This window comes from Hippichthys cyanospilos, chromosome 14 (assembly GCF_059441005.1).
Source record: "Hippichthys cyanospilos isolate Australia breed blue-spotted pipefish chromosome 14, RoL_Hcya_1.0, whole genome shotgun sequence".
In the NCBI taxonomy this organism is placed as follows: domain Eukaryota; kingdom Metazoa; phylum Chordata; class Actinopteri; order Syngnathiformes; family Syngnathidae; genus Hippichthys; species Hippichthys cyanospilos.
The window spans coordinates 12,855,529-12,881,998 of NC_142382.1; the positions used below are offsets into that span (position 1 = coordinate 12,855,529).

At 40.7% G+C, this 26,470-nt stretch overlaps 2 protein-coding genes across 2 annotated transcripts; one reads left to right on the forward strand and one right to left on the reverse strand.

Moving 5' to 3' along the window:
• Window positions 1-128: 128 nt before the first annotated feature.
• On the reverse strand, window positions 129-16,690 carry togaram1 (TOG array regulator of axonemal microtubules 1). Its single transcript, XM_088433547.1, has 23 exons — window positions 16,412-16,690; window positions 14,450-15,613; window positions 11,304-11,370; window positions 10,831-10,959; window positions 9,476-9,733; window positions 9,116-9,393; window positions 8,780-9,003; window positions 7,516-7,616; window positions 7,267-7,431; window positions 7,140-7,205; window positions 6,880-7,034; window positions 6,646-6,793; window positions 6,306-6,542; window positions 5,639-5,762; window positions 5,335-5,440; window positions 3,892-4,127; window positions 3,647-3,805; window positions 3,337-3,463; window positions 3,118-3,233; window positions 2,725-2,908; window positions 2,430-2,649; window positions 1,876-1,962; window positions 129-1,266 (listed from the first exon to the last, which is right to left on the reverse strand). Exons 2-23 carry the CDS (start codon window positions 15,485-15,487, stop codon window positions 965-967), a joined length of 4,527 nt encoding a protein of 1,508 aa, XP_088289673.1. The 5' UTR covers window positions 15,488-15,613; window positions 16,412-16,690; the 3' UTR covers window positions 129-964.
• A 1,512-nt stretch (window positions 16,691-18,202) lies between these two features.
• Window positions 18,203-26,197, forward strand: klhl28 (kelch like family member 28). Its single transcript, XM_088433945.1, has 6 exons — window positions 18,203-18,322; window positions 19,107-19,367; window positions 19,449-20,086; window positions 20,174-20,617; window positions 22,960-23,168; window positions 23,471-26,197. The coding sequence occupies exons 2-6, from the start codon at window positions 19,107-19,109 to the stop codon at window positions 23,632-23,634; spliced, it is 1,716 nt and encodes a 571-aa protein (XP_088290071.1). The 5' UTR covers window positions 18,203-18,322; the 3' UTR covers window positions 23,635-26,197.
• Window positions 26,198-26,470: the final 273 nt, after the last annotated feature.

Genomic DNA, 26,470 nt, shown 5'->3' on the forward strand with positions numbered 1-26,470 from the left:
GACAATCAAGCCTACGTATAGTTATGGCATTTATAATACTCCTGATTAGTGTATAGAAGTGGCACCGCACCAAAATGAAGTGGGCAGCGAGCAATAATATGCAAAGATTGTGAAAAAGGCACAGGAAGTTCAGTTTACAGAAATAAAACACTTTATATATTTGTATTTTTTATATCAATTTGTCTTTGCCATTGTTTTCGAATAAGTAGAATTTAATTTAACAATGGAAGATGTTAAAAGGCTATTTGAAGACTGGCACTGTACCTTGAATCCTCCATGATTGCCTTCTGTTTCTCAGGCAACAATAAGAGTCGAGCCCGTACTCCCTTTTCAATAGCCTTGATGCAGCTAAACAGTGCACCTCATCCCGGAGAAATGTTCATGCAAATAAACCAAATCTGCAGCACATCATAACGATTTAAAAGGGTTACACAACACATACAATTGTTGACTGAGCCAATATAAGGTTTATGATTACAGAAAAAGCTAATACTGTGCAAATACATACCAGATGTACAGGAGTACTATTCGTGTAAATCTCATTTCATGACACAGCCAAAAAAAAAAAACAGCCACATAAAACATAGAAAATATCACGGTATCAAATGCCACGAAAAAACATGATACAACATTTCAGATCCCTGTCTTTTTTTGTGCATTTTAACTTTACATTCTGCAAACGGCTCTCTGATTTGTCAGCTATGTCGAGGGGGTGAAGTAAAGCAACGACTGATTCGTATAGGAATCTGGTGGTCATCGTGATGAGTGAGCTACCTTGTCAATGTGTAAAGACAGCAGCGATGTGTGAGAGCAGGACCTGATGTTGGGATGTCGCAAAAGTCCGAGCTTCTGAACCAGAGGAAGAAATATCGCTGAAAAAAAGAGCCAAAAGTTACTCGTGGTCCAGTTTTCTCTTCATTGGGACAAAAGTGCGGGCACTGAGAAATGTCAAACATCTCCGTCTTCAAGTAAGGTCAGTGTTTTGTCTGTGTGTTTGTTCTGCCGCTTTATCTTTTGGATGCGTTCTCAGAATCTCGTTTAACCCTTTGTGAACATTGGCCGACTGGGCCGCGGCGCACTCGTTCAGGCCGGGCCCCATTTGGGCGTGAAGAGCTTGGCACAGGTTGGCGGTGGCGGCGCGCACGCTGCCGCCGCGTCCGTGGACGCTGCTGCTGTGGTTGGACGTGCCGAGCAGATGCCACAGCAAGGGCAGCGCTTTCTGCTCCACCATTTGAGGCTTGCGAGGGTATAGCTCGCTCACGAGGTCTGCAAGAAGGAAGACCCACACGATGGTTAAAAGATCACTTGGATCTACATACATATGTAAATTCTAAGGCGGTTTCGTTATGCAGAATTTTCATTATGTGAGAAAAAAACAGCTATTCAATGCTGCAGATTTTGCAGATGGGAATATGCAGGTATAATGTTATGCCATGCATGAAATAAAACAATTAAAATAAAACCTTTCCTGCATTATTTAGTTCTTGGATTGATGCCTTTTATCAACTCCAAGTCCCACAATACATAGCATTAACTTTGCATTTTGGGAGTCAGGCAAAGCCACTCAATGAAGTCATTGAAGGCTTGTAAAAGTCATTGGTTGTCTGCTAGCGTCCCCCCTGTGGTTTTGGGGTCCCAACACAAAAATTTCTACAGCACCCAGTTTGCGAGTTGCCGGTGAAATGATTTATGCAAAAATCCGGGAAAATGTGCGATAAAATATCGGGTTTTCAGTATGTCCAAAATTGACAGTATTTCCAATTTTTACTGGCACTAAATGAGCCTGACATGGGCTAGGTTTGACATCTGCAGGCTCTACCTCGTTACCTCCCATTTGCAAACATTAAGAAGGGACTTGTTTACATTCAAATTTACCTGCAACCTTCTCAATAAGATCCACCTTGGCTTTGCCACTTGAAAACTGAGCCTTAGTGCAGAATGGCTGAAGAAGGAGACTGTTATCTGCCAGTAAGAAAAAATTGAAATAAGAAACAGCGTCATGTGTGTATATATATATATATATATATATATATATATATATATATATATATATATATATACATATACACATACATATATATATATATATATATATATATATATATATATATATATATATACATATATATATATATATATATATATATATATATACATACATACATATATATATATATATATATATATATATATACATACATACATATATATATATATATATATATATATATATGTGTGTATATATATATATATATATATATGTATGTGTGTGTATATATGTATGTGTGTGTATATATATATATATATATATATATATATATATATATATATATATATATATATATATATATATATATATATATATGTATGTATGTATGTATGCATGTATGTCTTTAGGACTGAATTATTGAGAGAGCTGCGGGTCATACCAAGATTCAAAATAAGTGCATCAATTGTTCCAATAGCAGCAGAGTAGATGGCGTTGTTTTTAGAGTTAAGGTGATTGTCCACAATTGCTGGGACGAGAATGTTAACCACTTGAGACAAGTCGCCCCTCATCAAGGGGATGACTTTCTGCAGTGCCTCAAGAGCGTACTGGTTGACCTTGCTGTTGGCTTCCTGCAGCCTGGCTTTGAGCGCATCAAAAACCTGAAAGCAAACAGGAGGCTGGGATCAAAGTCTCTTACTTGACATTTAGGCGTTTCACTTGAGATTTCTCCATACCGGGAATATGTTCTGGATGACAATTTTCGGGTTGTGCTGGCAGTCAGCCACGAGCTGGTCAATTCCCTTGATTCTCTCTCGGAAGTCCTTGGAGCCCAGCAGGCCTGTTATGTGCTTGATGTATTCGCTCTTGTCTGTTATACTCTGTGTTTGAGATCTGTTGCTGTAATTACTGCTGGACATTCTGTAAAGGACACAGATTCCATCATGTGATATATTGCTGTCAGCCTTGCTTTTAATCGCACAGCATATGTACAAAACTACATGTCTCTTTATCTTCATCGATGTAAATCGTTTTGGACATTTCTACGCTTTCGCCCGTCATTATTATCTTTGGGTGAGCTGGTCAAGAGTGCTTTTGTCCTGACAAATTTATTTTTTTTGGTAGCATACCTAACGGTGTGGTGGAGTGGCTCTCTGGTGAGAGACAAGGCTCGCACTGTACCGCTGCCTCGGAGGGAGCGTCTACCTCTGGCTGACAGGGTGTCCACAGGCATCTTGCCAAGCCCCTATAACACCCCCACCCCCCCCAAAAAATAGGGTTAAGACTCAAATTTAAAAAAACAAAAAACACCAAAACAAAACGTTGTTTTAAAGGTGTGACAGTTATACCTTGGTTTTGAGCATTAAGATGGTGTCTCTGATAGTCTGCAGATATGTGAAGGGGATCGTTTTTTCCAAGATCTTCTCAAAGTCTGGGTGGCAAGACAAGGTCAGCAGCATTTGGCGGCCATAGTATCTATAAGTCAAACGATCAACAGTCTGTCAATTCCGCATATTCAGACATTTACAAACATTTTCAGGCAAAAATATCTCATCTTCTGGTCCACGTTTGGTGTGACACACACACCATGTCACCAAACAGCACAGTGACTGCTTGTAAGTATTGTGTGCTTAAATAGGCTTAAGTCATAAGGCATACCTTACTTCCTGCGAGGAGTCTTGTGACAACTTGGTGACTGCAGGTAAGATTCTTTCCGTTAGCTCTCTACTTCCACACAGGAGGCGAGCGGCTCCGGCCTTTTCCACCAAATTTGCCAAATGGCGGGCGGCGAGCTTCCTTACCAGTACACTGAGGTGACTAATAGCAAAGACAAAAGCAATTTATTTTTCCTAACCTAATTGCAGTTTCTGAGAAACATCATATTGGTGTATGTGCATACTGACCTTAGTCCTCCAGAGAGCAAGGCATAAATGCCCCGAGTTGGAGTGCAGTGCTGCACCATGCAGCCTAAAGCAGCATCAACATCCTGCTGAATAAAGGCGATAGACTCCCTGGCCTTGTGCAGCAAGACTTTAACCGTTCCCTCCAGCTCCTGATCCATTCCCTTCTGCATGTGTACATAAAGGTCACCCAGTGTACACACAGCAGTCCTAGACACGCATGACCTGGGGCTCTTCACCTGAAGAATGAGAATGTCATACTTATTGCACAACAAATTTGAATGCATATTTTGGAATCTGACACAAAAACAGTGACCATCCATGGTCTAAGCTAAAAATAGTGTGTTCTTATCTTTCTTATGCAATCTCTTTATTCTTATCAATCAAATCATTTTTAAATGACACCTTTGTCATGAAACCTCAATTGTTCGTTTTCACCGTTTATTGTCGGCAGTGTGTTTTTTTCAAATGCATTAGTTACTATAATGGCTATATTATGACCCTAGAAGTGATAATTACATTTTACATGATTAATTTTCCAAATTGGGGATGTCAGATTAACAGACCAATTATGATAATTATAGTCATAGTGGGTTTTTTAAACTGCGTTAAACTCATTTTTATTGATGGGTTCCGGTTGTGGATGGAAGGGCAACTTCAGGCAGAAGACTTGAAAATGGAGCAGCATGTGAGAGTTGTCCATACAAACAATGATAAAATATAATAAAAAAAAAAAAATGCCCCAACAGCACATTTGATGAAGGTAGACTGATATACATTCTTTGGAAGAACGACCTTGCGTACCGCAGAAGCAGCTCAAACTTTAGTCTACCCCATAAATACAAAGCACTCAGCTACGACTGTGGCCACAGCTAGCGATAGCAACAAAGATGCTATTGTAGCATAGCTCTTTGCCAAACTAAACTTGAGAACACCCTGCATTTGAGCTAGTCTCCGACGGCCAGGATGGGTGATGTTTCATTTTAAAGTCGACGTTTTCTAATAGTTGGATTATGGCAAAAGAAAACAGCACCATTCCTCCAGATGGGTGAAACTAAAGGTTGCAGCTAGCACTGGGGACTAATCTCAAATACAGCAAAAGGTAAACGCTAACAACTGCATCTGTTACAGAAAATAAATGACTAGAGTCACTTTTTTGCTGCTGTTGATCAATCTTTTGAGCTTCCACAATAACACAATGTATCTAAATAAATAAATAAAAACTCAGATTGAGGGATTTTCTCAGAAATGTAGCTGGGATTAAAGATTATTAAAGATGAATTATCCCAATTAATTAAAGATCTTAATGAAGCTCTCAATATTTTAAATATTGTAACCCTTTCCAGGCTATTGTACTAACAAATCAGGATTTGAATTGGGAAGTTCAACGACTATATATACAGTATTATGGCATTGTGTGACATGATATACATGTTGTTACTGTACCTCTTGAATGAGAGACAGGCAGACATCACGAAGCCTGCCTTGGAGTACGTCAGAGTGGTACTGGGCCAGAGAACGAACGTATGTCAGACCTTCAATCTTCTTCTCCCTGAAAAGCACAACGGTAACGCTAAGGATACTTACAGAAAATTACAGAAAACTACAGAAAATTTTAATGTGATAGTTTTTTGTTGTTGTTTTTTTTAAACACATGAATAAAAATGTACGGGTGAGATATTCAAGACAAATATGATTTTCCATAAACTTCAGTTATAAATGTAATGGGATGCATTTTTCTGTTTCTCACCAGTGTGTTGAACTCAGCAATTCAAAGCTCTGCATCAACGCCAGGTCCGGTTTGGGAAAGGGACATAGTTTTGGAGTCTGAGAGACATTTTTCTTGGGGACCACAGTAACAGGGGACAGCTCATCTAAAAAGGCCCATCAAGACAAGATTGTTACGACTCTAAGCCCAAAAAAGCAGTGTGTTGTGAAGTATTTTACGAGTTATCAAAATACGGCAGTGTTGAATAATAGAACAAAATACAATTTCCTCATGCTCCAACAACTTTAATCGGTAAGCAAATGCGCCAAGTCCAGTTAAAGCGCTGCTTTCAAATGTATAATTATTAACCAATATATAAGGAGCAACAAAGACAAACTCACTGGCCACAACAAAGGTTAAACATCCACATCTAATGAGATTCAATACAGTTGCTGAACAAAAATTATTCTGCAAAGGAGTTGGCCTTTACTTCTGTGTTGCCCAAGAAACAGTAAAGGTTGTGCTTGTTAACTCAATGCTAGTCGAGACTTGAGCTACTTCAATCGAATCATCTTGTTTGCGAACATGAAACTATGACTGCAAATATTACACCTTGTGAGAAACATTCAATTGTACGGAAAAAAAAGCCAAAGATTACTACTAATGTTGAGTGTATTTGATTTTTTTTGCATGTTGACACGCCACTGACCTGAACTGTGGGATAGCGAGGGGCGCGTTCTACCGAGGCTGGGCGCTCTCCTCATACGGGACAGGCTTTGGGCATTAGGAGGCACAGTGGGGGGGCTCGGTTGATGGGGTGGAGTGAGGCACTTGACCGGGCTCTGGGGTCCGGGTGGACTGACTGAGCTAGTGAGGCTTATTGGTGACCCGTCTGAAGAGAGGTCTTCTATACAAGAAGTGATTGTAGTACCGTTCGGATGCAGATCTAAGACAAAGATCATCATTTTGTCAAAATGTGAAAGTTTTGCCCTCGTAAAAATAATGTTTATTTTTGATGGATGCAGTCACATAGTCGAGGGTTTCCACACCTTTGTTTTTCATATTTTCTTCATCGGGTGAGTCGGAGAGCATCTGTCTGACACGGTGCCGTATCTTATCTCTCTGAATGGACTGCTCGTCAAGTTGATCCAGATGCTGCGGCTGCATCTTATCCCGGATGGACTTCGTATTGATCACCTATTTGTACATTGGAATCACAAACCAGGCACTACTGTGACATACAGTCGCCTCACTGTCATTTGAAAAATAAGGCCAAACTTCACCTCATCCAGACAGAAGTCGTCACGGCCCTTGTGATCACCAGAGATAATAGGGAGGCCTAGCAAGGGATCTGCGATGGGTTTGGCCACAGAATCACCCCGCTCTAGTGACGGGGCCAAATCTGAACGAGGAGAGGACACTGCGGTACCAAGTACGCCTAGGACACATTAGGGGTATTGTGATAACCAAATTTAACAGTAACAGAAACACTGCATTGAAAAAAAATTCTATTGAGGAAAAAAAAAGAGCAAAACTAGCACACCTTTTCCAATGACTCCATCAGGCATGTCTGTGGCTGGCGAATTCCTGCTTCCATTGCTTCGAGATCCTAATAAACAGAAATTTCAGAATAGCCCTGAGGAGTGTTCATGAATTTGCTGATGACTTACCTTTTATAGACTTTACAGCTCTGAATGAATCACCCAACGATGGTTTCACCAATGGAGGAGAGGGTACGGTGGCCTCTTCGCTGGCTCTCATTGTTCCATTGGAGTAAGAGACCCTCTGCCCAACAACGCCCGGCTCAGACGACAAGTCATTTTTCTGAGATAGTCCTTTGAGACATATCATTAAAAAGGCATTGAAATTTAAATTCAAACAAGAAAACATCTGCCTAAAGTATTAGTGCAGTCTCCTACCCGGAAGGCTGCTAAAGTCCATGGACACAGAAGTCCTCAGGTTTGCAGAAGGCACTCTTGCAACACGAGGTTTCACTCTTGGGGAGGCCAGGCTTCCAGAACTTTTAACAGGCGTGAAATGTTAGTACAATGTGCATGACCATTCCCACAAACACACAAGTGCCAATCACTTACGCAGCCCCCCCCCCCCCCCCCCCCCCCCCCTTCAAACATCAATTTCAGACATCACAACGAATTAAAGAACACAAACACAAGTCAATTTTACTCCTTTAAGGAGGTAAGAGGAAAAAAATACAAATAAAACAATCTTCAAACAAGATAATTGTGTATTGGATGTCTCATTCACAATTATAAAGGTCATATAGAGCAGTTTTAACAAAATTACAAACAAAGGAAGCCAGCCTGTCTGTACAGACACAGGTAAAGTTATTATCCTAGCTAAAGCATGTATAGCTGCACAGGACAAACAATTTAAATCGATTTTTTGATAGCTGTAGTTCGGGTTGCCACCTTTCAGAAATTATAATAAGGGACGCACCACCACAGCTACTAGGGGCCACGACCACCATGTATTATTTAAAGCATCTCCCTCTTCCCACTCACGTCTGTACTCTTGAAGTCGTTTGCGTTTCTGAGAATGCGGTGGAGTCACGGGTGCTGGAGTAGCGGACATTTAAACAACAAAAAACGTCCGGTGCCGATGTTTGTTGTCTGTCTCTAGGCAACCGTGACAACGCCACGCGCACGCATCCATGCACAGACACAGAGCATGATGACAGACAGAGTTGATGGTGCTTGGACACACACACACACACACACACACACACACACAGGAGGGAGGGAGATTCCGGGTTGTAACTGTTAGATATGATATGGGTGCAACAGACATTATTATTCTATTAGTCATTCATGAAAATATCAAACAAACCACGTCTTATATCAGGTAAATTCAGGACGCAAGAGTTGACTGCCAAATAAAGGACGATTCCGTATTTTACGGGACGGGTGGCAACCCTAGCTGTAGCCACATCATCACTGATATATTGGTGCAGCCTGCTACTCATTTTTAGACCCAAGGCAAGTTAGTCAAGCATGATGACGAGGGTTTGGATTTTCCAACTCTGCAATTAAGGTGAATAGAAGTAAACTAGTTTTTGGTAATAAAACTACTAAGCCCAAATGTGAGGGTTGAGCGTTCATCTCAATCTGTATGAATCTAGCAATAGCTCACTACATTGCATTATCTAGCAGTCTTTGTATTTACCTTTTGATGCCAAAGACACCGGAGGTGGTGGAATCCATACTGGAAAGACCACTCTCGCTGGTTGAGCTGGTAAATATCGGAGAGGTGTGCACCGCTAGGTCCTGACCAAGGGGTAACCCTACTGCAGAATCTAGGCTGTCCTGGTCTGGGTCTGAACTGCTTAGGCTCACCTTGGCCCTCTTCTTTGCGGCACTGTTGCGCAACGAACGTAGCGAATTCAACATCTGCGAACAAATCAGATTGGAAGGGGAATGCCCGACATCAATTTCAAATACTTTCCACCGATCACATTCAGTCAAGACTTGAAGTATGCAAGTAAATATAAAAGCTGTTTACCTCCTGCACATCCAGAGGCTCCTCCTCTTGAGTATCCTGCGTTGTGGTGGACACCACGGGCTCTAGTAGAAGGTCCTTCTCGAGATGCTGGTTCTGAGGGCTGCCACGTGCATTGGACCTTGGGTCATTGCTATAAAAATGCTCTCCAGAATGAATGACTGGTGAGAAGGAGAGGGATGCCCTGCTGCTGTTCAGGACTCGGCGAAAGGATGACGTTGACGAAGGACTCTTCAGGGAGGCGCGGATTGGCCTCGGAGAGCATCTGCTCGAGAGGTCCCCTGGTGCACGTGAGGAGAGAAAACTCATTATTACAAAATCGAGATGAGCTCATTTATATTCAGCTGACAGGCTAACCCTTGCCTTTGACTGTTGCGTCCCCCCAGGAGCTGATGTCTCGCTGTTGAGGGCTGCTCTCTCGCTTGTTGGGCCACGTGTTGGACATGGAGAGGGACGGTTCGGCATGGCGACGGGATAAGGTTGGAGTGAGCACACCTCCCGGGAGTGCAGCCAGAGGGTAGGAGGGCAGCAGAAAGGAGCCAGGTGTTGTGTGGTTAGAGGGGAGAGAGTGTGTACGCTCAACACTGGCGTTCCTTGAGAGCATGTGTCCTTTGGACAACACTGCAAGACACATTTGTTCATACCTTAGGACACTCAAACAAATAAGTGAAATAAAAAACTGCATGCTAATATGATGCCTTTTTATCAATAAAGTGACAGAGGGCATATAGCCCCATAAAAATAAGGATATTTAAAAAATATATACCATTTGTACAATATGTAAATGTACAGTGCACAAAAGAAACTAACCCAACCAAACTGATTTGCTTGAAAAAATACTTGTATATCACAATTAATATTTTTCTATGGTACATAAAAGTGGTTATCAAAGGTTTTTCGACGATGAACCCAATTGCCCCTTACAAGTGAAAATACTTTGGTATGGAAAAAGGCTTAAAAAAATAGAATAAAAAATAAACCATGCAAATGAGTCCTTTAGCAATAGGTTGCCCCATCTTCCAGTTAATTTGCTCTTAATTTGCAAAGAACCCATGAACTGTTTGTATCAGGGCAGCACTAAGCATTAAATTAGATTTGTTTATATCTGCAGAGAAACCCTGTTAATTACCCCTAGCCCTAGGGCACAGGTGTCAAACCCAAGGCCCGGGGGCCAGATCTGGCCCGCCACATCATCTCACGTGGCCCGCGAAATGCCCATTCCAATTCAAGTCTCCGGTCAAAATATCACATTTGTAAGTCAATTTGAAATTGTTTGGGGGAAAAAGCAAGCGCTTTCTGCCATCACCCTCTCTCTGATTTCAAAACTAGAAGGAAGTGTGATAAATACACACAAAATGTATTTTATCACAGTCATCCCGGCCCTCTGACAGAAACTGTAACTGCAACGTGACCCTTGATAAGAATGAGTTTGACACCCCTGCCCTAGGGGTAACTATACTCTCATTTGAGAACCACAGCTAAACATAATATTGCTACAAATGTGGTCCAATAAATTCAAAATATCTGCTGATCAGATCTGTGTAAAGTGTAGATGCAACACCTTTTTTTTTTTCCTGAAACAAAAGAAGCCTGGACATCAGGCATTTATTTGTACAAATACAGAGGGGCAGACTGTAATTGGTTTCCATCTTGTAACTTTAAGCCTAATGTTTCATTTGGACTGAAAGAACAAATATTATTTTGACAAAGTTCCTTACCGCTATCTGACTCAGTGAAGTTTGTGGTTTTAAAGATGTCAGGGTCTAAGTTGAGGCTTCCGCTTCTTCTGAGCCGGACTGGAGATATTCTTCTTCTGGTTGTTTGGGGTGTCTGTGGTTCTGCAGAACCTTCAAATGTATATATTTTTTTTTAGTTCACAGTCTTGCAAAATAACAATAACCAACCTGTTAACACAGGAGTGGACCAAAGTTGTAAAAGTTAAAATTTTATCAATTAAGAGAAGATGGATATCATTCATTATAGTCTAGTTACCATGATGGGTACACTTACAGCCACATAATTCTCAGAGCTTTCTTTAGCGAATGGCCTTGCGACTCCTTTAACTCAACATGCTAATCCAATTCCAAGCGGCTCTAATATATGCCAGCTAAAGTTGACTGTGACAAACATTCAACTGTACTTGTCACCTCAGATTAATATGGGTGTGAGACATAGATGGATCAACACTTACTAAAAGTGGATATGTAGGTTTCTGGGCTCAACTTCCTGGACAGCGGAATAGGGTCTTTAACGGTCACCTGTGAGAAGACAGATGCTTTTGCATTGATTGTAAAAGACAATTGCATATTGATTAGAATGCCATCCACCACATGAATGGTTTTCTGCAGCAGCGCATTTAAAAAGCCCTGTTCAAGTTCGTTTGTTTTTGCCGTTAAAAAAAAACAAAAAAAAAACAAGACATATGATTATATGCAATTTTTTTCCACCATTAATGTGACCTAAAACCTGTCCAGGTCCAATATATTTTTTTTTTAGAGTGGGGAAGAGAAACTTAACAACTCCATGGTAAATATACCATGGAGTTCACCTTTAATTTTATTGCTCTGGGGACTTTTGTTACTTACCAATTGTAAACGCTGCCTCTTACATTTGTTGTATATTTTTCTCTTGTGACCGCTTTCAGGGATATTGGATATGCTCAAATGTAGTCACAGGAAATCAAGTTGGTTGGAGATGGTCTTGTAGCCTCTAACATGCTTATTTATATATTTTTTCATCTATAATTTTCTTTCTAATATTCAGAGACACATCTTTTGATTCTGTGGTCCATGTTCAATGTGGTACACACCATGTCACCAATCAGCACAGTGCCTACTTCTACACTTTTTTTATGTATGCTATTTTCAAAAAGAGAAACTGCCAGTCAATTTGGAGGATTCTGACTGAACATACAAAGTGTTTTTTCCACCTTAGCTTAATAAATCAAATCAGAGATGCCCCAACCTTTTCTCTTGGTCTCGCCATTAAAAAAAAAATTGACATCAATTGACGTCGACAGCTCTTCACAGTACGGTTCCCGCTGACGACATTTCATTTCATTTGTTTCTTGAGTTGTTCAGATTTTAGGTCAAAATAAATGTGGACAAATATATTTACTGTACCTTGGTCTCGTTTTTGTACACCACAAAAAGACTGCTATTTGAAAAGGGCTGTGTAACTGTTTTTGTACTCACTGCATCTGCAAAGATTAACAGCATATCTGATTTTTCCTGTTTTGAGTACCAGTCCTACGTGCAATCTGTGAAACTTGAATTTAGACAGCTAAGGCACAGACAATAATGAGAGCTTTCTCTCATCGTTCAGCTCAGTCACAATGAAAAGTTGGCTGAGATTAGTCACTGCCAGCCTGTTTGCTTGTTAGCACTCCAGCACTTGCAGTCTACACAAGATTGGTAAATAGGCCATGTTTGGCATGAGTAACCTTGTGATATTACCAATTGTATTTGCCCAACACGCACAAATGCACACATACGCACACCCATAAGAGGTGCTTTGCAATCATGGGGTTGCTGGGAAACAGATGCTGCGGTAAACAGAAGGTTTTGCAATGAACCAGAACACTAAAGAACGGAATGGAACCTAGTCAATTAACACCTCTTGAAGCCCACCACCCATTATCATCATTAGCAGAATCTGTCTGAGAGCACTGCTGTGAGTGCTGATTGGGGTGGTATACTCTGTACAAAAGAATAAATATCTTGGAAGTATTCTTGTAACAAAGGTAAGAAAATGAGTCATCACCAGATGCAGGTCAGCCAACCTATGGAAAAAGACTTCCAGAACAATCATTGCTGTGGGCTTGAGCGTGGGATGGTTAGCGTCATAAACTGTATATGCAAAGATATTACCCCCACATCAACCTTTTAAACTATGGCCACATTTTAGGCTTCAAACTAAGATTTAATATAAGCAATTTGGAGGGTGAAGACTCAACACCAAGAGGGACAAAACTGCGAAGTGAAACGAAAAATATATGAAGCTATTTTTAAAACTAAATTATTACGAATTATTATGCCCTTTTTCTCTGAGTGCATCCAAATGACACCAGAGGTTTCGCTAATGATTTCGGAATGGTCCAATGTTGACCTAAATTACTATGTTTAATATAGCCTGTTTGTTTATTCTTTAAGAAAATTCCAAATAAGAACGCTTATGTAATAACAAAATAATTGGTGTACTAAAAATTAAAAATAGTTGTAGTTTGCATTCCAAAGTGAAATCTTAGTCAGAGCGTGATTTCCCAGTACACCAGTTACGCAACACGACAAAACTTAACTAACCATGCAGCTCTTCTCCAATTTCTAGTTTTTGACTGATTTAAATGTTGCACCTCAAAACTGTTTGTCTAATCCCCACCACATTTTTTGTATTATCCAAACAAAGCCCAACATTTAATTCTCCTTTACGTTCTGCAAGTTTTGACTGATTCAGCACGTTTCAGTTTTAAAATGTAAACTTATCACAATTATGTTTTTTCCTCTCAAATTTCACAAAAAACAGTTCCCATCTTATTCCTAGTACATTTTTCCCCCAAATTTAAAATTAAAGCCAAAAAGAAAGACATAATTCATTATACACAATTCATTTTTCAAAATAAAGGTCAAACATTCTCTCTTCTAATTTCTACTTTTTGACAAATGCATACCATTTCAACTTTAGTCTGTCCACCGTATTCCCATCATAATGTATTTTTCAAAATAAAAGCCAAAAGGTCCATTTTTTGGTTTTCTCCTCTAATTTCTACCTTTGGATGAAATCAAAACATTTCAACAAGCCAAACATTACAACTTTGCTTTGATTTTTCCTCCTCTACTTTCTACATTTTTGGACAAGTTGAAAGACTTCCAACTTTAGGCTGTTCAGCCTCCTTCTATACACGTCATGTTATACTGTGATTCACTTTTCAGCCCTAAGTATCTCGTGATGTCTTGGATTCAAATCACACAGAATAGCCAGACAGCAGTTTGTAACTGGGCAGGTCCACAATTCCTGTTGTAAAGCTGTAGAGTGCAGTACTTCATTTTACACTTTTCTACAAGTTAAGCACATTAAAGTGCAGCCCGTGGAAATGTTGAGTTTGACTTTGAGATAGAGACTATTACATTTCCACTGATTATAAGCAAAAATGTATAGAAAATAGAAAATGAATCGAAATCAGAGGTTGAGAACAGATCAAATTTGACCTAGGTTCTACTGTATGTCCAAGAACCATCATAGTATTGTTCTGATGTCTGTCTCTGAATGCATGGATTAAAAACAAAATATTGGCAAAGGACAAAAGGAATAATAGCAAGGAAATAGGAAGTTTGATCTCACCTGCTCGGAGCATTTTTCATTGGGGGAGCGGCACTGATGGTTATTTTCAGTCAATGAATAACTTAACATCTCCCACGGTAGTTTATTCTTCCCTTTACCAGCGCTGACGATCCTCCTCTGAGAGGGAAACTCATCAGTGAGGGATCCTAAGCTGCCGTAGCCATACGGCCGCTCACAGTCTGGTTCAGTGCGGTGACTCTTTGCACTGTTAATCCGTCCTCCATTCATCACCCAGTCCAGATCAGCTCCTGAACAACTTGCATGATGTGAGGAGAAGTGCAGCTCTGATTTCGGCACCACCAGACCGTACTCCACCCCTCCCTCTGGTGAAAGTTTGGGGAGAACGTGCCTTGCCCGTCTGGCCTGCACAGCTGCCATAAGACCCTCCGCGTCTTCTTTGAGCTCAACGTTGTCCACAGCTTTGGTGAGAGGCTGTTTTTTCCCTGTATCCAGGCAGGAGTCAAAAACCGCAAACAGCTCAAGGGCAGCGTGGCGGACTTTCCTTTTGCTGTCGGCCAGATATGGTGCAACTTCAAAACAAAGCTTGGGGATGTTGAACTCCTCCCTCGGATGAGTGAGCATAGCTACAGTAATGATGTTTAGAACATCCTCCCGGACTCTGGAATTCTTGTGTTTCAAGTTACAAATGACAAGATCTAAAACTTGTTGGGGGGCAGAATTTTTCATCATCAGATGAAACATGTTCATGTATTCATTCCTGGCTATGGTACGAGTGTCGCCTAGAGCCTTGACGGCCACCAAAACTAGTTGTTTGATATATTTGTGAATACTTGTGTCTAATCTCTGAATAAGTACATTTAAAACTTGTAAGGTGCTAAACAATACTTTAAAATTGCTGTCATCCAAAAGTCTGGGAAGAAAATTGATGAACTCATCAATACTGTCAGAAGGGACCGAGTTCAAGTCCACTTCCGAGAGGATTCGCTTGAGCTCTACCACGCCATTTGTGCGATTCTGGTAATTCTTTGGGTCCAGTAGTTGCTGGTGTAACTCCTGGGATATTAATCCAAAAATCATTATTGGTGATTTGACAGATGTAATCAAACATGAGAAGAGTCAAGTGCAATATTGGGAGGATGATCATATTCCTCGTGGTTCCCGTCCGCATTCATCCTGAGTGGTTGACGATGGGAAGCCACTTCGCTGCAAAGAGATCAAAGAAATCAGCAAATGACACAATGGATGAACATCTATAGATGGCCAAGATATACATCCATTTTCTATTCCAACTGTCTTCATTAGGGTTACGGATGAGCTAGAATTGATCTCTTGGGGTTGGAGACGGCTAATAACTGGTTGCCAGTCAATTAAACACTTGCACTCACATGCACACCTAATAACAATTCAATGAAACAAACAGGCATGTTTTTTTTTAATGCAGGAGCAAGTACTCACAGAAAACCCTGAAAATAAGGGAAGACACTCATTTCCACGGTTAAGACAGGAGTCTAGATTCAAAAGCCAAACCTCGGGATTGTCAGGCAGGTGTGTACAATAAAAGAAATACATCTTGAACAGTTATACTAATACAAGAAAAAAAACTACATCATGAGAGCAAACTCATCTTGCAGCACTGATTCACGATATCACGACAGGACACACTTGGACATGCAACCACTTGTGGCTGTTTGCCCACTCAACTTCATGCTTCGGAACAACATTCCTCGATGTACACAATCGCCTTCAAGTGTAACATGCCAACGGGAACAGAAATGTCGTCCGCAGCAGCCCACGCATTGAAACGTTTACAGTGGCTTCAGTGGACTTCTAGCAATCGATCCCCTACGCCACCCTAAAGAAGGCACAAACTCGATATATTGACTCGTTGCTGGTGTTAATAACATTGCGTGCACTGTGCTAAGCTAGCTAGTTAGTTACTTGCTTATATAATGCTCCTGACTGAAGCTAGCAAAGTTAAGGCAAACCAGTAAGAAAACAAACCTTGCGGTGTCTCACGGTTCCTACTTGGACAGCGATCGTCGAGAATATTGAACGTTACGTTGTCCACGTCCCGTGTCCGACTGCGGAACGGGCTGTTTATTCTCCAATCGTGAACATTTTGGTTCTGTTTAGCTGGCGTGTGGAGTGTTGAACGTTCAGAAGCTACCGGAGGTATTTTCACTGACTGGCGCCCACGCGCGCGCACACACAAGTACACACTTTACAAGCACAAGCATTCGCGCACGCACACTTGCAACCACGCTCACAGCCACACGCACACACAAGAAGCACCGGGAGGCAAAATGGCGTATCCAGGTCGCAAACTGAGCGCTTCCATGGAGACGAGAACCATAGAGCTGCTGGCTCGTGCACGCGCTACCGCACGGCCGCGCGCTCACGTCCTTCGGAAATGAAGTGAAGAAACTGCTGGAAGAGCCAGCGGCGTTTGATTCATAAAACGCACAATAAACTAAATTAAATTAAATAAAAAACGTGTACAAGGAAAGATGTGTATAATAATGAACTAATAATTATTTCTCATTTTGTATCTTATTATTTACACGCAACAAGCATGATATAACGGATTGAATTAGAGGAATAATGTATTAATGTATTAATCTTGCTGTCCCAAACAATTGTTTTTGTTTGCAATGGAATTAGAAAACTTCCAAACGTGTGCGCGATTAACGATTATCCGTAATAGTTATAATTTGTCCGTTTTGATTGCTTTACTTTGAGTGCGAAACAAAGTTGTGTGGGTCTGATTTTTTTTATTCTTGTGACTACAAATACATAATTTGTGGGATTGATCGTTCATCTCGTGAGTAGAAATCTAAAACCTGAGAGTGCAAAACCCTGAATTCGTAATTCGAAACTACGACACAAAAGCGTCTTCAACACGACTATGCATACAGACCACTTCTGTGGATTGCCTCTGAAATGCTTATTGCGATGACGTGAGGCAAAGTTGTACTCCCAAGAAAACAAATGTATTAATTTAAGGTTGATACATAGTTTAATTAATAGTCACATGGGTAAAAATAATCCACATGATTTTGATTTGTAGTCATTACAATTCATAGTCAGAAGAGGGGAAAAAGATACAGTACTACGTATTTAGGTATGGCATCTCGGTGGCACATCCGCCTCACAGGCCAGGGACCCAAATTCAAATCCACCTTGCTCCGTCCTTTCTGTGTGGAGTTTGCATGTTCTCCCTGAGCCTGCTTGTGTTTTCTCTGGGCACTCCGCCTTCCTCCCACACTCCAAAAACATGCATGCAATTGGCTGGCAACCAGTTCAGGGTGTCCCCCACCCAGTGCCAGGAAAGATATGATATCAAAGAGAGATATTGTTTTGTAGTACTAATTAAACAAAATGTGAGTTCCATTTAAATAATGTTGTTTTCCAGCGTCAACAAATTACTTTATTATTATTATGATGATTATGATGATGATGATTATTATTTGAATATTATTAGTACTACGCACAGCATATGCTATTACTGTATTATTGCCGTAAGTAGTCTTAGTATTCATAAATATTTTCAGTGGAAACTTTTATCTGTATTATTGTGTTTGCAAAGCCCATAAACAGTATTTAAATTACAACGTTTTTACTCTGTTTTCCTAATATTTAATTAAGTTCATCATTGCAATTTTAGTGTAGTGGTTGATGGCAGTATCAAAGCTTTTATTTTGAAAGCAGTAAGTGTAGCTGTGCTATTAGTTTGAAAGTAGCGGAAGTGGTGTTCTGTTTACTCGCTCATTTATAATAAGAATTCATCTGTAGCTTTACGGCTAGCTTGGCAGTGACTGTTTTCCTTGATAGCCGCCCGGGGTTCCCACTCACTGCTGAAGTCCGTCTGCAAGATCGATCACCGCAGCGGCTCACCAGACGTACAAGTTCCAGGTTCATTTTACTAATGTCACAACGCAACACAACTTATCAGCGGACAGCTTAGCAAATTGTTACATTTTGTGTATCTCTGTCAGCCATGTTACTGTATATCAATCAATGATGCAGCTAGTGACCGTGTTTATTTTTAGCAGCTATTTTTTGCAGCGCCACGAAACACAAAAATGGAGTAGACTCTTGTGTTTTTTTTCATGTAATGTTATGGTTTTGACTATCCCGCATCTTAATATTAATGCTAACTTGCAGTCGTCAGCAATGTGTTTATGCTAAATTCGGCGGTGTTTGGGTTGACAGCTTAGCTAGCTTTCTAGCTGGTGTGACGCTAAGGTGGCTAGCTCGGTTTTGATAATGTCCGGCCGGTATATTACATACACTATAGAATAATTTTTCACTAAACTCCTTACTCGTTTGTTTGTGATATGTCATACGCGCTGCAGCTATGGACGTTGTACTAAAAAAAAAAAAAAAATACGTTTCCTGCCATAAGGGTTGATTAATCATTCAGCATCTTTAGCACTTCCCCCAAACCTAACAACTGCTCTGAGTGATGGCAGTATTTCATTAATATAGCTGTCGATCTCTAAAAACGAGGCACATTTCCTGGATACTCGCTGTGTATGTAATGTTGTACCCAATTTACTTTGTCTTTTTAGGAATCTACCCTGAACAAATATTCAGTTTAAAATTTGACTATTGATTTGGATATTGGTTGGAATCGATCGAGTAGTGCCGCAGTAACTGATGCAAATTGACACTATTAATGTGCTTCTGCTTTCAGATGGACCAGCAGGACCAGCCGTATATGTTTGCCAGTCTCACACGGCCGCATTCTGAACAACTGCTGCAAGGCCTCCAGCTCTTGCGGCAGGATCACGAACTATGTGACATTGTGCTCCGGGTGGGGGATGCCAAGATCCATGCCCACAAAGTAGTTTTGGCCAGCATTAGTCCCTACTTCAAGGCCATGTTCACAGGTAACCTGTCAGAAAAGGAGACGGCTGAGGTTGAATTCCAGTGTATTGATGAGACTGCCTTGCAGGTAAGCTGAAAGCTAATGGCAAAATAAAGTAGTTGAATTTTGTTCTATTTTTTTCCCTTATTACTTTTTTTGTCATTCTAGGCCATCGTTGAATATGCTTACACTGGGACAGTGTTCATCTCCCAGGAAACTGTGGAATCTTTACTACCGGCAGCCAATCTACTACAAGTCAAGCTAGTACTAAAGGAGTGCTGCTCCTTCCTGGAGAGCCAGCTGGATGCTGGGAACTGTATCGGCATTTCTCGCTTTGCAGAGACGTATGGCTGCCACGATCTGTGCCTAGCTGCAACAAAGTTCATCTGTGAGAACTTTGAGGAAGTCTGTCAGACGGAGGAGTTTTTTGAACTGACGAGGGCAGAATTGGATGAAATTGTGTCCAATGACTGCCTTAAGGTGGTAACGGAAGAGACTGTGTTTTATGCCCTGGAGTCTTGGATTAAATACGACGTAACGGAACGACAGCAGCATTTGGCTCAGTTGCTGCACTGCGTACGCCTTCCACTCCTCAGCGTCAAATTTCTTACACGTCTATACGAAGCCAACCATCTTATACGAGATGACCATGCATGCAAGCACTTGCTCAACGAGGCCCTCAAATATCATTTTATGCCTGAGCATAGACTATCCTATCAAACTGTGTTGTCTGCGAGGCCAAGGTGTGCCCCAAAAGTACTGCTGGCAGTAGGAGGCAAGGCTGGACTTTTCGCCACATTAGAAAGGTAGGAACCGAATGGGGAACAGAGATCGATATTTCCTTACCCATTTTTTGTTTAACTAACAAATGTAATCTGTTTTATCTCTTGCAGCATGGAAATGTATTTTCCACAGACAGATTCATGGATAGGATTAGCGCCTCTCGGTGTTCCCAGATATGAGTTTGGAGTGGCGGTGCTTGACCACAAGGTGTACGTGGTTGGAGGGATCGCTACCCACATGAAACAGGGCATTAGCTACAGGAGGCACGAAAGCACAGTGGAGAGCTGGGACCCTGAAAGTAACACCTGGTCTTCAGTCGAACATATGGCTGAGTGTCGGAGCACACTTGGGGTGGTTGTCCTGGCTGGCGAGCTGTATGCACTTGGAGGCTATGATGGCCAATATTACCTCCAGTCGGGGGAAAAGTACGTCCCCAAATTGAAGGAGTGGCAGCCCGTGGCACCAATGACCAAGTCTCGTAGCTGCTTTGCAACCGCTGTGCTGGATGGCATGATCTATGCCATCGGAGGATATGGACCTGCTCATATGAACAGGTAATATTCTTTTTGTTATGAAATAAAAGTAAAGGTGGTTTACTTAACTGCATCACTTGTGAGTTTGGGGGTCAAATTGCGTGCTTGCACTGTTTTTCTCCCGGTACTCAATCTTCTTTTTGTATTGCAAAAGCATTCACGTTATAGACCATGAAGACTAAAATGTCCTTGGGTGTAAATGTGTAAATAGTTTTTGCCCATCTGATTAGCTGGTAATCAGTCCAGAGTGTAACCTCCTCCTTGCCAAAGTCAGCTGGGATAAAGGCCCCAGTTCATTTATCACCCTACTGAGGGTAAAGTTCTGTCAAAAGTGGATGCATGCAAACTGTTAACTGCAGAGACCGTTAACATTGTTGCATTACTTGTAAAATTTAGGAGGTTTTGTCATTTGGAGGAAATTTCTGTATGAACCAATAACCTACACTATAACCTTTTCAAGTGAGCTTTTGACAACATGATATGTTGTTGTTCTCAAACATATTTACAAATACAAGCGTGATCTCAAACTCAAGGGGCCCGGCCAAGGCTTAAATGTTTTTCTTTTGCAATCTAGGCTCTTATTAGTGAAAGGAGGTAAGGTGCAATCAGCTCAGATAAGATTTGACTGCAATATTCTGAGTTCCACTATTAGTGGCCTCCACTTTAATAATAATAACGCAATGTGCCATAAATAATTGCGGGGTGAACTTTTTGTCCAAACTTTCATGGGAACAACCGTGAAGGTTTGCGTAACCATGATAGGTGCTTTTTGTTTGTTTGTTTTGTTTTAAACTAGATAGTCAGTCAGTCAGTCTTCCTCTGAAGAGTGTGGTAGTTTTTAAATCTTTGGACAAAAGCACAGGATTTCAAGTGTTGCTGAGAAAATGGCGAGGGGCTTGTTTATGAGTGAAGTTAAAAGTGAAGTGGAGGCTGAAGTTTCATTGAGTGCCGTTGCTGTGGCTGACTGGTAAGCACCGTCTCTGTTGCTCGTTTCCTTGGCTCCCAAAAGCCTTCAGGAGTTTGTATTTGGACACGCTCTTGGGACTGATGCCCCCCCCCCCCCCCCTCGCCTCCTTCTCCCAATAGCTTTTGTTCACTTGCCTCTTGAAAAACAATCCCAGATTGCCAATGTTCCATTGTGTCTTTTGGGAATTCATTTAATCGATTTGTACTGATGTAAAATGTACTGTATGTTGTGCGGGACAAAGTGATCACGTTAAGATTGTTTCGTTTAGTTGCAAATCATGTCGGCACAGGTTAAACAAGAACTGCCAACGATGAACAGAAATGCCAGGTTGTGGTAGTTTACTCCCTCTTATATTAATGACTATTTAATATTGTCTGGTTTGGTGGATCTAAACTTTTTTTACCCTGTCAAATATAATTTTCAGCGATGTACCTCCTAACCAGAGAAGAACCTTTATTTTCACGAAAAAAAAAGACTTTAAACGGAGTGTTGTGCTATTCTTGTCACCAGAAAACATTTTACCAATGTTGCTTCTCCTTCCAAATAATTTGCTCTTAATTACAAAAGAAAAATGTACTGTTCCTGTCATGGCATTAAATTAGATTTGCCCCCTGATGGGCTTTTTACATACCCACGTTTGAGAAGCACTTGTCTATTAGAGGTAGGGCTGCACAATTAATAAAAATTTGAATTGCAATCACAATATTGGCTGCCACGATTAATTAAGCTCATCCTCTGCGATATTACCATTTAAAAAATAAATAAATAAATAAATCAAGCACTTTTTTTTTTTTTTGATTGCAAGTCAAATCAAGCACTTTGTCATCCTACCATCTCGGGGCAGTGTTTCCCACATGTTTGCATGACAAAGACATCTTGCTTTTCTCACCCTAATATATTATTTACCAGAGTGAATTGTCATTGAGTTTCTCACCTGATTCCTAATATAAACCGTGCTAATTTTTCAAAATTAGGACCCATTTTGAAAAATCAGATTCGGTTTGAAATGACCGAAAATGACATTTTGACTGATAATTAAAATGATTAATTAATTATTAAAATTTGCTTAAAAGTAAATAATGTGCTTGGTTCTACGTAGGCTTAGTTTTTTTCATTGGTTTACCCTCAGCAAATAAGTCAGCTCTGTTGCCCTTTGTGCCAAATTTTTGCCATGTCTTGGGCAGTGAATTTGTTTTATTTATTTTATTTATTTTAGCTTATTATTTTTTAAGTGCTTGTTTAAAAGAAGAGCAAGAAATGGACGTTTGTCCAAACATGATGAATATTCACTGATTAATAATCGCGATTGACCAAAATAATCATGATTATTATTTTGTGCAGCTCTAATCAGAGGACTACTAAATGTTGCCAAATATGTTGCCTTTTCTTTGCACAGTGTGGAGCGGTACGACCCTAGCAAAGATGCCTGGGAAATGGTAGCCCCCATGGCAGACAAGAGGATCAATTTCGGTGTGGGCGTCATGCTTGGCTTCATATTTGTGGTGGGGGGACACAATGGCGTTTCTCACCTGTCCAGCATCGAGAGGTATGATCCACACCAGAACCAGTGGACAGCCTGCCGACCAATGAATGATCCCCGCACTGGTGAGTGACTATCATACAGTAGTATAAAATAACGTGTTGGGAAAATTGTCAGGTGCTGTACAGAAAGTAACTTAGAGAAACTAATGAAGGTGGCTATAGGTACTAGATTGATCAGAAAATATTCATGCATTACATAAGTATGCTTTTCTTAAGGAGTTTCTCATACATTTTTGAACAAATTGTTGCTTACACTAGCAAAAGGCCACTTGTCCAGAATCCCTTTTATTCCACAATGACATTTACATTTATCTTTTTAATGAGCACTTTTTCCGTTGTACCCATTGATGTGATTGTGTTTGCAGGTGTGGGTTCTGCCATAGTGGACAATTACCTCTATGTAGTGGGAGGTCACTCAGGATCATCTTACCTGAACACTGTCCAGCGCTATGATCCCATCTCAGACAGCTGGTTGGACTCCAGCGGCATGATTTATTGCCGTTGTAACTTTGGTCTGACTTCTCTTTGACCCATGGCCCAGCCAGCGCGCACCTAATGAGTCAACTTGAACACAAAGCTGTTTCTTTTTTTTTTTTTTGGCCTCGTTGAATCCTTTTCCGTCCCCGCATCCTTTTCATCCTCCAGGTACAAAGGATTGCCAAACACCAGCATGATCAGCAGTGGACAAGACTGCTGACCGGCTGGCTGCCTGGATGGATGGATGGATAGATAGATGGATGGTATAGGCTAGCTTTCTGGCTGGTCAGTAGGGGTGTTGGGGGCTGTGTCTGCAGAAAAGATTAGGAGCTGCTCACTTGTGCTAACAAGGCAATTATTGCCACCATGGCCGTGAGGACACGGCTGCTCTATGTCTGCTGGACCACAATGAAGACTAGGAGCCATTTCCTAGAGGATTATGGGGGAAAAAGTCACATTTTTTTTCAGAATCCTTGTACTCTTACAAATGCCCCACCCCTTTAGCCATTGATCAGTTAAATCTTTTTCTAAGTTCCCCTGCTGCAACAAGTACCACGTTTTCAACTGCTGCAGAACAGTAGTTTGCGTAGTTGTATGAATGTCTGTTTGCCATGTGTGTGTGCTAAAGGGGTACCTGCATGTTGGATAGGATTGTTTTGGTTTAGCATCTGCATGCAGAACAGATGCTCGTGCTTGCTGACACGAGGTTCTGCATCACAATATGCGCTTCACAAAAATAGGATTCAAAGTTTATATTTTCTCAAAAAGGGCTGCCTTTCTCTCACTTGTAAATAGCCTAAAATGAATATATAGATATGAATATATCCTTAGCGCACCACCTGTAAATGTTTTATCATACTGGTTCGTTTTTGTGTAAGAGGTGTCGCGTGTCTCCGTCATTCTCTGTTCTCGCCCCTCTTGCATCTTTAAAAGCACCTTGTGCTCTTCTTCCCTTTGTTGAACCTGACCTTCTGTGCACCGTTTGGTCTGTCTGCAATGCCAACTGGTGCTATATTTAGGATTGAATGCGGGCCTGTGTTGCCTCGCACAACTGGGTCAACCTCTGTCTGCTCCTTAGAACTGTCTTAGGCGTTCATCTGTTGAAGCACATGCACCCATCCATATAAAAAAGCACTGAAAGAGAAGCCCACGCACTCCAGCAGGATCGTTTTGAAGTACAGGCACTCCAAAGAAGACACTTGCAGACTCATTGTCTAACCCGCAGGTTAAGATGCTTTCTCCATTCAAGCAAGACTTTGGTCCTCCTGTGCGCCAAAGCATCTTAATTGTAGCCACCCTTCCGCTTGTGCCACCAAATGGATTTTTTTTCTTTCTCTCATTGTGGCATTTTGGCCTGCTACTTTGTCAAACAGCTGTGTGAGGGTGTCTTTACCCACAGATGGGCCCAGCAGAATAATGGAAGTGTTGTTTTAAGTCGAGTCACACTTTGTTTGCAAACAAAGTTTGCTCATACCCCCCTCAAAAAAAAAAAAAAAATCCTTTAATACATATAGTAAGGTGTGCATATATGCGTTTGGATAATTAATGGCATTACATCATGCAATAAGACTAATGTTAACATGTTTTGTGTCTCTTCAAAAAGCCAAGGCAATCTTGTTTTTGCTTTAACATTGCATGTATTGGATTATCACTTGTGGCCGCTAAGGTCCAGTCCAACGCCACTTCATCGATGTGCTTGCTTGTTCATTCCATTCGTGTTTTCTTTTCAGGTAAGTTTTTAGGTAGATTCAAACAGACTGTTTCAGGTATACAAGATTAACAACTTCTTTTCTTTTTTATGCATAGTAGCTCCATTTAACAAGGTAAAAGATGCACTCTTCCATATTGCTCTTGATATGCTAAAAGGAACCATTTTCCTAAACTATAAAATGAAACTTTAAATTAGACCCACTTTGCAAACTCATAAGGTTTGTTATATTGTGGATGTGTGTTCTTCAATTTTTCCAACATGTTGTATTTTAGACAAATGTGAATGGATACTGTATTTATAATTTAATTTTTTGTTTCATGTCCTGTCTTGATCCTTGTCTTAACTTTTTTTTTTTTTGTCAACACCCTTCCAGAGTGCGCAGCACAAATGACGCAGGCGTCATTATCTGCTGCTGCCATCATATCTGGTAAATAGTGAATATAATGTTTTGTGTGTGTGCGTGTGTGTATGTAAAATGGGTTTGGAGTGAGGCTAATGGTAAATCTGCAAACGTGAATCTGCAAAAAGAAAAAGGATGTTGTATCTGAGTTTGTACACTTGTGGCCTAACTAATGTCATTGCCACCGCTCTCACCAAAGTGCTTGTTCAAAGAAATCTGATGGACGACCACTTGTATGTTTGTCTTGGGGGGGAGGGGTTGAAACTGATGTCAATGTTAGCCAAATGACCACTCTGCTTCTTTTCTTTTTTCTTTTCATGCCCCTAACTGCGGCTGGAAGTGATGTTGAATTTAACTATCCTGTGGATTAAAACTGGAAATTCAAGCTAACACTAGCAACAGTAGCCTTCCAGTTTTGATTGAAATCCATTTTACATGCATTGTAGTCAGTTTGTGAGGTGCAGTTGTACCCAGTTTTAAAATAAATGCCTGCCTTAAAAGGTATAGTCTGCTTTTGTTGTACTTCACATGCGAGAATGCAAAGTATCATCGAATGATGTGCGTCACATTTTCAAAACACTTAAGTTTTTACAAAACGCAACTCAAATATTTGAAACGGTTCACTAAAAGTAAGACTACATGTAAAGATGTTAAAATTCATATTCATGTTTCATATCACTATGCTAATGGCCAGACCACATGTTTTTTTTTTTGTTTTTTTTGGGTTTTTTTTACAATTTCAATTAAGATAGACTAATCTCAACAAACTCGACCAGG